Below are 11,608 nucleotides of genomic sequence, written 5' to 3' on the forward strand. Positions count from 1 at the left end.
AGTGTTATGTTTTCTTGCTGGGCTTTGGCTCATGGGTGCTATGTGGTGCAGGTAAAGGAAAAGAAAAGCTCACCTAGCCTTGAGTGGAGAGCTTAGGTGGTGATGTGTACATATGCGGCCGCTTGACCACCACGGCCAAGGAGTTCTCAGAGGAACTAGGGGGTTTACCCTATTTTTGCCGCTTAGGTCGGCGAGATTGTAAATTTAAAACAGTAATGACCATTTTGTACTGAGAACAACTTGTAAATGTTTTGTTTAGCTCTGTAGAGAAGTTTGTAATGAAAATATCCATTTCCTTTTTATTGGTTTTATACCTTAACCTGTTAATTACACTTAGAGCACGTTTTTGACCAAAGGACTCGGGTAGCGAGTCAAATTTTTGGTCCATCGTTCACCGTAACTGTTCTGGGGTAACCAGGGCGTTACACTCCCAAACTCCCAAGGCTTACTTCCCAAGCTTGAATCCTCAAGAATGGTTCAAAAATCACAAAGAAAACTGAAGGAAATGAGGTACGGGAAGCTCTTGAACTATACTCTATTTTCACTGCCTTTCTACAGCCATAAATGGTTTATATCTATCCTAGGGTGAAAATACCAAAATACCCCTAGGTCAATTAAGAGTTTCTAAAGGCTCCCAAGGGAAAAATTGGTGTAACGCCCTGGAAAGCCAAGACCGTTACACTGTGTGTTTATAAAGTGCCAGACTTGCTAATCAAGTCATTTAATTAAAATCGTGTTACTGAAACTATAAAGGAACTAGGGTTTAAAATGTTTTGGTCTCAAAAGCCACATTTTCATTAAGAAGCATCATCTGTTTACACGGGATCCCAAAAATATTAAGTTTAAAGACTGTTTACAAAAGACACAAGGTTTATATACAATATCAGGCCATATTAAGGCAAAACAGATAGTTAGGCAATCCCTGTCCTGACCCACTCCTCGACCATGGCGGTCGAACAGCTTCCTATGTACATTCAACCCTGCAGCTCTCCACCTCAGGTTTGGTCCAACTTGCCCTTGCCTTTACTTGCACCATGTAGCACCCGTGAGCCAAGGCCCAGCAAGAAAACACAACAACAGAGCATAAGCAATCAACAGATAAATCAATATCCCATACTACATCACATAATCGCAACCATATAATCATCCAGTATAATAAAGTATTCAACATACTAAACATATCAACTCATATCATATGTCACTGCACAAATGATAACTAGGGCTAGCGCTCTCAGGCTGCTCTCTCCATTTTCCCACTGACTCCGGCCCGCTTAAACCAAGCTCAATGAATATTAAGCTGTCCTTGGCTACCAGTGGCCAAGCCGCACCCTGTGCGCAAATATTATGTACAGCACTCTTAGGCCGCTTTTACATGTCCCATGGAGTAATACCATCATTGACACGATACAAGTATCGGGAGCACTTAGTCCCATCACAAACATATAACTAGGTGCAGTTTTCTTACCTTTCAATTCACTAGCTTTGATCCCTCGACTCCTTGAGCACGATCCCCCTCGAGCCCTAGCGCTCACCTAAACATAATCATGGGCCAAAGTCATCATCAATTCTCAAGTCCAAAACCTAGCCTCGGGGCCAATCCCGAGCCCCCGGGAAGTCCTAGTTCCACCAAACAAGGTGGTGGAATCAAACCCCAAACCCTTGGTCAAAAATCCTTGCAAACAACCCTAAAATCCTCTTCAGAAGACAGGGTAGCGCTACATCGCTCATGGGAGGGCGCTACAGTGCTACAAACAGAAGCAAAATCCCTCAGCAAGCTTGGCCTAGCGCTACAACGCCCAAAGGCTAGCGCTGTAGCGCTAGTCACAGGCAGGCTAACACCAGTTTTTCCCTCCTGCGATTTCCTCGAACCAACCTCAACAAAATCTCCTCCAAATCTTTCCCCAACTCAAAAACAACCTTATGACCATACTCCACTCATCCCAAGCACCCCAAATACATAGAACTCAAGCACATGCATTCCCAAACTCAAAATTCACCATAGCCACTCCTGAACACTAAAACTCAGCAGAAACCAGTTGAACAACAAAGTTAGAAGCTTAGAATTTATACCTTTGGTGGAATTTCGACCTCAAGGTGCCCCTAGACTTCCTTGGCTTGCTCTTCTTCAAATCTTAGCTCCAACTTTCCTAAAATTCCCCATCAACACAGCTTAGATAACTTAGCTAGGAACCAAAACCAGAGCTAAAGAAACTTACATAATTTTACCTCAAGTGTTGATGAATCCCTGCTAAACCTCTGCCAATTCCTCAAACTTAGATTAGAATCCTTGATGCTTAGTCTATCCCAGCTCTCCTCTGAGCTTTGCTCCAGAAATCCTCAAGAAACTAATGAAGGAAATATAAACCGACCTAGAAAACTCTCTCTGTTTTCTCCCCTTTCTTTTCCCTTCCTTTTCCTTCTTTTTCAGACTTCTACACTTCTCTACAATTCCCACTAACATAAAGTCTCAGTAATTCCCACATTTAGAAAGCCAAATGACCTTAATTCCTTCCCCTTTATTTCTAGTCACTTAATCCACTTAAGGGCATTCTAGTCATTTTACCCAATTCCCGCTAACTCCTCGAGTGTCTCTAATATTTCCCGCTTAACTCCCGATACCTAACTAATCACCAATAATATTCCTCAATGTCAAAATAGACTCCAGTATATTCACTAAATTCCCATTTATACCCCTGAGCTCACCCCGAGCCGGGTATAAATCCCCGCCATGACTTTTTCGCTACTTTGCTCACTAGGATCGTCTCGAGTCACAGATCACAGATATATCCACATAATAATGTGGTCTCGACAATTATCACATATATCAAAGCAGTTATGCCCATAATGGCCAAAATTACAATTATGCCCCTATAACCTAATCAGGGCCTACATGCATATTAACACATATTCATGCATCTCAAATATTCAAATAATCATATAACATGCTTTAAATCATAATCATGCATCTTAATCATTAAAACCACACATAATTCCCATTATGCCCTTCAGGCACACTAATCAGGGCCCTTAAGCCTTATTAGCGAATTTGGGTCGTTACAATTGGTATTTCCCACCTATCTCGTTAATCATAATTAACGCTCTCCAATTCCCGCTATTCTCAATATTCTCAAACACCAATAATTCATATCTTGTTACCCTTTAATCCCCAGTAACGCTCTAATCATTAAAATCACCCCGAGACTCATCCTGAGCCCCGAACTTAAACCTGTTATGACTAGACCGCTAATTAATATTCCAAGATCGTCTCATGCCGAATAGCTCGAACAAACCCACATTATAATGTGGTCTCAACAATATATCACCGAATTGCATACAAATATACAATTATGCCCTCAACGGGCCAAATTACCAAAACACCCCTGTTATGAAATGTGGACCAATATGCATGCATTTAACATCATATTATAATATAATTCACATAACACATGCATATAATCATTTAATGGCATAATTAAACAATTATGGCCCTCCTGGCCTACTAATCCAGCCATTAAACCGCATTAGGGATTCCGGGGCATTACACCGGTGTAGAGCGACCGGTTTATGACGGAGGCAGAGGTGAATGAGGCTCCCATCCCCCACCCTATCGTGATGTACGAGGCCTCAAGATTTGAGGCAAAGAATATTGAGAGCAAGTTGAAGCATCCCAATGCCATGACTGGCATCATAAACCATTACAGGATCAGGGGAGAAGACTATCTCATCTGTCTTTGCCATGAGAACGAGAAATCTCACCGGAGCATATACAACCTCAGAGCCTGGAGTCAGTCGCACCTGCAGGCAGAAGCAACTCTACCTCTCCACCAGTACTTTGTCAACTTCTTGAAGTACGTGGGGATTTATCCTTTCTAATTGAACCCCAAATGACTACAGGGTCCTTGCAGGCATGTACGTCCTGTAATGGAGAAAAAGCTAGTCTGAGCCTTCTCTAGTAGAGATCTTATATCTCTATAGTTTCCAGGCTTACTTGAAGAAGAAATGGGCAGATTAAGGCCCCTCATCTTAACGAGAGGCATGTGCGTGACTTCAAAGATCACTTCTTCACCAACAACTTCTCACTCCGAACCAACCCTTCTCTCATTCTGGACTTCTCCAGGGTTGGTAAGTTCTTTGTTACCTCCGAGCTTATCTTCTCTGAAACTCGTAGAATTCTGTACTTAGCGATTTTCTTTTTTGTTAGGTCCCTTTCATCGCACACTCCATATCCAGGCTTTCAAATATTGCTTGAAGGTGATGAATGCACTCCCAGACATAGAGCTGGAGCTAAGCTAGTTGGTCACACAGGACAACCTAATCGATGTAGGGCTCCTCAAGAGGGGACAACACATCAGCAACTTTGACCTGACTCATTTTAGGAATTTCACCAAGTCTTGGGCAATGGCTGCAACCCACATAAACTACATCGATAGACTGCCCTGCAACCAGTATAATCAATGGTTAGCATACGAGCATTTGGAGACTGCCCAGGTCGCTCGAGCAGCTCAGGCATCAAGTCCTCCTCCATTGATCAAGGTAAATCCTTCAACATAGTTTATAATGCTAAGTCTGTAGGAGATGGGGTGAGTCCAAAGCACGTGTGGGCTTCTCCGTAGCTTCTCTAGTATGGCCTCACCTCAGATCGTCATTGGACCTTGGAGGAGTATCAAGACTACCAAGATATGATTGATCCTTATCTCTGTCATTCAAAGAGGCGGCTACCTTCTCGGGGCTTTGTGCCATCGGATGACATGACATCCTTCCACGTGGGGTGGTTTTTTCAATACGACACGAACACAACTCAAGAGATGGGGAGGTTTATAAGGGATTTCACACACTCGATGTTTCACCCGAAGGAGCAGTCCAGTGGTGGGGCTTCTTGAGAAGCCCACGTGCTCTTGACGTTGTCTTTATCTTTATTTTTCTAAATGTTTCCCTTGGTTCTTTAGGAACTAACCCTTATTGTTTCTCCTTGCATGTGACATGGGTTTGATGGACATGGCCTGCGCTACTAGGTGAGTCGATGAGGGACCCAACAGATCTGCGACTGGAGGGTCCCAACGACCCCGTGAGGGGGTAGAACCTTCTCTGACCCCAAAGAGGCAGCGGACCTCATCGACTCAAGGTGAGGTGCCTCGGGTGGAGGACACACTCGTCCTCAAAATGCTCTCATCTCCATCTCCTTTTGATACTGTAGAAGGAGTCTCTGGGGTTGTTGAAATCCCCGAAGCTGCTGGAGTCCCCGAGGTGGTGAAGAGCCCAGTAGCCGAGAATATCCCCTACCTTCTAGTGTACCTAGAGAAATACGATGGGGCATTCCTTGATCGTTTCTAGGCAATGCTAGAGCATTTTGAGGCTCACATGGAGGATGGCAATAAAGCTTTGCATGGGACATTTGATGCCCTCCATTAGCTTAAACCTCCCAGGGAGAGGCCTGTGGAGCCTCCAATAGGTCGGGCTTAGCTGGAGAGCCTTTTCGCCGAGAAGCTCAGGCTCCGCTGGCTGCGGAGCTTCTCCAGCGGGTCAGCTCGACCATGTGTGAGCTGACTACTTATAGCTTCGCCCAGTTGGGTGATGCTAATGAGACATCTTTTGTCTCCACATGCCGGTATGCCATGGTTGTTGGTATTAAAAATGTAAATCAGAGATACGTAGTGGAATGAGATTTTTTTTTTTTAAAATTATTAATACCAGCCAGGATCATATATATAGATATATTAAATCACATACAAATAGATTAGAGATTACCTCTTGAATCCTATCATGTATCCATAAATCTTTTTGTATAAATCAATGATCTTCCAATCCAACTTCTGAAAGTTCACACCTTAATATTCCAGACCAATCCTCAAACACACAATGATGTGTGTGGGCACGTATGATTCAAAGGTTGATTTAGGACTCTCTAGATGTACTTAACACATGAGATCTAGAGAGGTTTGATAGAGAGGAGAAATATTGAATATTTTTTCAGCTTTAGGAAAAACTATCGCTTTTTTTTTCAGAGAGAGAGTTTGACAGTATATGAAAACCACTTCTTGAAAAGTATCGCTTCTTTTCAGGTTTATAAAGATAATAAACTAATTTAATTAATCTTTATTTTATTAAAATAAAACTGATCAATTATAACCTTATTTAATTATTTAATTTAAATCATATTTAAAAAATAATTAAATATATAATTAAAATAATGAAATTATTTGAAATTCAAAATTCAAATCCCATGGATAGAAAATCCCTGTGTGTGGTGCCACACTCACTGTACATTGATTGTGTCGACCACAACATTAGGGTAATCCCTAATTTTCTCATTTGTTTGTTTAATTAATATTTAAGATAATATAATTATCCCAAAATAAATATAATTTATTTCAAAATTAACTTCATCTTAAAATATCAGTTTTCAATAAATAAATAAATAAATATTTTATTCTAAATAAGATAATTATTAATCTCTCTCTATATTAATTCAAACATGATTAATATTTATTATAAGTTGTAGTTTTTCAAATAAAAACTATATGGTTAAATAATTAATTAATTCGTAATTAATCAATTGCCCATAATTATCACATAATTATTTATTTGCTCTGAAAAATTATTTTTTTTGCAATTAAGTCCTTCTCTCTACAAATCTTTCTTTTGACATCCTTACCCTTGATAGTGTAGGACAGATGTGATATGGGGATCATGGACCTATAATACGAAGCTCCAATAACCATATTATTAATTAAACTCTTTAATTCAATAATATTATTTATTAATTCCATCATTACTTCACTATAAATATGGAATTGCACCCTAAGTATTTATAGAATTATATTTACAGAGTTTTCTCTTGTAATCCATTGATATAATCAATAAATGTAGTTATGTCCTCCATTTATTTGTTCGTTAATTAGAGATGGTCAAGATTAGCGTTTTACCCTTCGTATTACCTCTTGATCCTTAAGTACCATTAATTCACTAGCGAATAATTAATCTATAATCATATTATAGATTTGAGCTCAATAACTATTTAGTTCCAGAATTAACCCTTAAGGGAACCAATATGTAACGTCCCAAAACATACAAGACCAAAATCATGCGGAAATTTAAAATTTTTACTTTTAACTCAATATACTGAAAATCCATAAAAAAAAAAATTAAAAGATCGTGTGCGCACACTTCTAGTTTAGCAAACATAAAAACAACTACTCTTCCACATATTTATAACAAAACAATTATCCCAAAAGAAATAACAAACTTCCAACTTTTTCTTTTCAAAATGGTGATCCATCAAAAACCTCCCTAGGTCAGGCCACATGTACATATCCACAAGCAGACTCTGGCACTCACTGATCCACTTTGCCTCTGTACTTACCTACAACGCGAAACAACTAGGTAAGCGAAAATGCTTAGTAAGAATAGCCTTACAACACAAGTATACTAAACCCAGTAGCGGGTTAGCCTAAGGTAGTTATCGCTACCGGTCATTAGGGTATTGGATAAGTTCCAACCATATCCTACAATTCTAAAATAATAGCCAAATTAGAATCAAGTACTTTGATTGTACCTATCAACCAATGTCACACATATCATAATAACCTGCACTCAGAAAATCCCAGAACATTAGATATATATATAGAGAGAGAAATAATTACACATTATAATCAATTCGAATAAACACAACAGATCCTGGCTCCAACTCGGAATCACTCTTAACGTCCTGGCTCCAACCCGGACTATCTTACCATGACCTGGCTCCAACCCGGACTTTATCTTACCATGTCCTGGCTCCAACCCGGACTATCTTACCATGTCCTGGCTCCAACCCGGACTATAATTTTACCATGTCCTGGCTTCAACCCAGACTACTTTTTACCATGTCCTAGCTTTAACCCAAACTACATTTTACTATGTCTTGGCTCCAACTACCGTGTCCTGGCTTTAACAAAGACTATATTATGCTAAGGTTCTGGCTCCAACCCAAACCTACTTACCATTTAGCCTTAGAATGCAAAAGCATTGCAAGAGTAGGTATTAAGCATACCCTGGTCTTAATGACCCAAACAAAACTAGTGTAATCTACTACTACAAGCACACACTAGTATATTCATGTTATGGGAAATGCTAACTAACCTGGAGTCCTTAGTACCCAGTTGGATCCTTAATACCGCTATTCATTTTTCCCTTTTGCGGTTACTATAATTAGTACAGTGTACTCAGATTAAACTATGGCATATACTTATAGCTAATATTTTACAATAGCTACATGGAATAAACTCTTAGAGGCTCTATACTATAGCCTCTTATACACTTCATAGTGTATAAGGTTGGTTTTTCTATTTATTCCTTAAGTTATTGTAGAAAAATCAGTCTGATAGTAACATGCTCTCCATACCGTGTGATTTAATATTTCTTCAAGGAGGAATTGTCTTATTTGATCATTTGGTACTCTGGTTTTAGAAAAAGGAGTTAACAAAATCGCATCTTAGAAAAATACCATAACTTTCATCCTTTTATGAAGTTCACCATTGTCTTTCATAATACCAAAATACTCCTTTTAGACTCTTTAATTATAATTATTTTTTAAAATTCACACTTTGTTTATAAAGATCCTTTTTTAACCTAAACTTCTATTTTTACTAAGTTTAATGCTAATCTAAAACCACTTTTGTGGTATTTTTTAAAAGAAGGGAAATTGGGCCCTTAATTTATTAAAATGGTAAAAATCATATTTATTTATCTCAAACTTATTTTAGATTGGTTTAAAATCCAAATCCTTAATTACTTTTATATAAAGAACAATTTTCCAATTTCCACAAGTTTACTTTCACTTCTTTATTTAAAGTGATAAAAGTTTATTTTTAAACCTCTGCCATATGTTGATTTTTTTGGCCAAAACCCTTAAAATTTCCTCCACTTATTATTTGTCCTAAGGATGGGAACTAGGCGAAAACCTCACATCAAAACTCATTTTAGGTTAGGAGAACTAACCTCCCAAAAATCACTTTTCGTTATGGTCGGAAATTACAACTTTTCAAATTTTAGGAAAACTTAGAAAATTTGTTTCTCTTAAACCATGGTACTATTTTCTCTTAAATTTTACAGGAGTCTTGATACATGTCTCAACTAACGTTTTTCAAAATTTCATAATTTTTGGGATAGTAAAACTCATTTCATAATTTGTTCTCTTATACCTATTGCTTGTTGTACTACTCTATACAAGTGCATCTCAAAAATGCTTTGTCACAGACTGACTTCTATTCTTCCTAAGTTGATCAATCAGAATCAAGGGGCTTTTGTTAAGAATATATCTCTTTCTCATAATGTCCTCATCCTTCAAGATCTAATTAAGGGTTATAATAGAAGACAAAGTTCTCTTCGATGCTTGATGAAGATAGATATCAGCAAGGCCTATGATTCCATCGACTGAGATTTTTTAGAGAACTTGCTGAAAGCATTTGGATTCCCTGGCCATTTCATTAGATGGGTTATGATCTATCTTAGAGGCTCTTCCTACTGCTTACTTATGAATGGTCGGATCCAAGGCAGCTTTCAGGGAGGCAAAGGGCTTCGTCAAGGTGATCCTATCTCTCCTTTACTGTTTGTATTAGTGATGGAATACCTTACTCAAGTCCTTCATGAGGCATCTAAGGATAACCTATCTCTCCTTTACTGTTTGTATTAGTGATGGAATACCTTACTCGAGTCCTTCATGAGGCATCTAAGGATAAAAAATTTAGGTTTCACCCTTTATGCAAATCCTTAAATATTATTAACCTTTGCTTTGTTGATGATTTACTTCTTGTTTGCAAAAAAAATGCTAATTCTATTCAGATCATTCAAAAATCTTTTGAAGCCTTCTCTGATGCATCTGGTTTGTTCATTAATAATCTTATGTCCCAAATCTATTTTGGAGGCATATCAGATTCAGAGAAAGCCTCTCTCCTGAATCTTTCTAAGTTGACAGAAGGGTCTTTTCCATTAATCTATCTTGGCATGCCATTGAGACCTACCAAATGGAAGGCTATGGACTGTGATTTAATCCTTAAGAAAATTAGGCTGAGATTGCATGGTTGGGCTAGTAGGAATCTCTCCTATGCTGGTCGTGTGCAGCTTATTCATTCTGTCCTGTTGGGGATAAGGAATTACTGGATGAGTATATTTCTTTTGCCTCAAAGAGTCATTAAGGAGATAGATTGCCTTTGCAGGAATTTTTTTTGGGGAGTAAAAGGTACCAGAAGCAAGTTTCATTTAACCTCCTGGGATCAAGTTTGTCGGCCTAAAAGTCATGGTGGTTTAGGCTTTAAAGAGGGACCTCTTTGGAACAAAATTAATCTTGCAAGATACATTTGGGCTATCTCTTCTAAGCAGGACCTTTTATGGGTTAAATGGATGAATTGTATCTATTTAAAAGGGGACCAGATATGGGACTATGTCCTGCATCAAGATTCCAGCTGGTACTGGAAAAAGTTGATCAAGCTGAGTAAAACTCTTTCTAGCTCGACCTTGAATGCAGCTGTCATACAGGGGAAACTCCAGCTGAATAAGTTGTATCTGCTATCAATTCCTGGCAGTCCCATTAATAGTATGAAGGTTGTTTGGTGCAAACTTTCAGTGCCCAAACATAGGTTCATATTGTGGCAGACTATCAACCAGAAACTACTCACTAGGGACTTGCTGCATTACTATCACATATCTATCCCTTGTCTGGCTTGTCCGGTCTGTGAGTCTGATTTGGAATGCCACTCTCATCTCTTTTTTAACTGTACTTTCTCCAAGAGAGTGTTTCAAGTTGTTGCTGGCTGGCTGGGAGATTTTATCTGGCCTGAGAAGTTTGATGACTGGTGCATCTGGCTGAATGAAACCAGAAAAGGTTGCATGGCTCGGGTTGTTTTAGCTGCACTTGCTGCTTCTGTTTACTACCTCTGGCTTAATAGAAATAAGTGTTGTTTTGAAAGCAGTTGTTTTTCTGTTTATCACTTAGATTCCTTGATCAAAGAGTCAGTCAAAGCTAGAGTTTCTAGTCTTAGCCTTAGAACTAAAAAACTGTCTTTCAGAGAGAAAATTATGATCCAATTTATTTCTAGTTTGTAATTGAGGGGGAGTTTTTTTTTTGCTCCAGCCTTTGTGTTGTTTCTGTTTGTTTGATCAATAATATATATTTTCTTGATAAAAAAAAATCATTCAAATAATTAAAGTAATTTGGGCAGTGCTTGCTGCCCAAAAGTTTTTTTTCCAGATTTTATGGAAAAATTTGAAAATTTGTTTCTCTTAAACCATAACTAATTTTCCTGAAAAATTTTACAGAGACCGTTATACATATATCAAATAACATCTTACAAAATTTCATAGCTTTTAGATTAGCAAAACCCATTCAAAAGATAAAGAAAAGATAGGCAGTGCATGCTGCCCAGAAATTTTCCAAATTTGCATCACAATGCCAAAAAGTGCATAACTTGGGCATAAAAAAAATACTCTTATTTTACAAAGCCTAACATAAAGTATTAAAAAATTACTACACAACTACACAAATTATTTTCACAAACAGAGGCATTAGGTTGTGATCTGACCTGTTGGAAGCCAGACCACAAATTTTGGCATCATGCATTTTTACTCACACTTA

At 38.3% G+C, this 11,608-nt stretch overlaps 1 protein-coding gene across 1 annotated transcript; it reads left to right on the plus strand.

The window, feature by feature from the left end:
• Positions 1-9,672: 9,672 nt before the first annotated feature.
• On the plus strand, positions 9,673-11,079 carry LOC133814978 (uncharacterized). The gene has a single exon (XM_062247878.1). The coding sequence runs from the start codon at positions 9,673-9,675 to the stop codon at positions 11,077-11,079; it is 1,407 nt and encodes a 468-aa protein (XP_062103862.1).
• The last annotated feature ends 529 nt before the right edge of the window (positions 11,080-11,608 follow it).

The sequence above is a fragment of the Humulus lupulus genome, chromosome 2 (assembly GCF_963169125.1).
Source record: "Humulus lupulus chromosome 2, drHumLupu1.1, whole genome shotgun sequence".
In the NCBI taxonomy this organism is placed as follows: domain Eukaryota; kingdom Viridiplantae; phylum Streptophyta; class Magnoliopsida; order Rosales; family Cannabaceae; genus Humulus; species Humulus lupulus.

Excerpts from the sequence above, each read along its gene's own strand:
- LOC133814978 (XM_062247878.1), top strand. The coding sequence starts at position 9,673 with ATGGAATACCTTACTCGAGTCCTTCATGAGGCATCTAAGGATAAAAAA.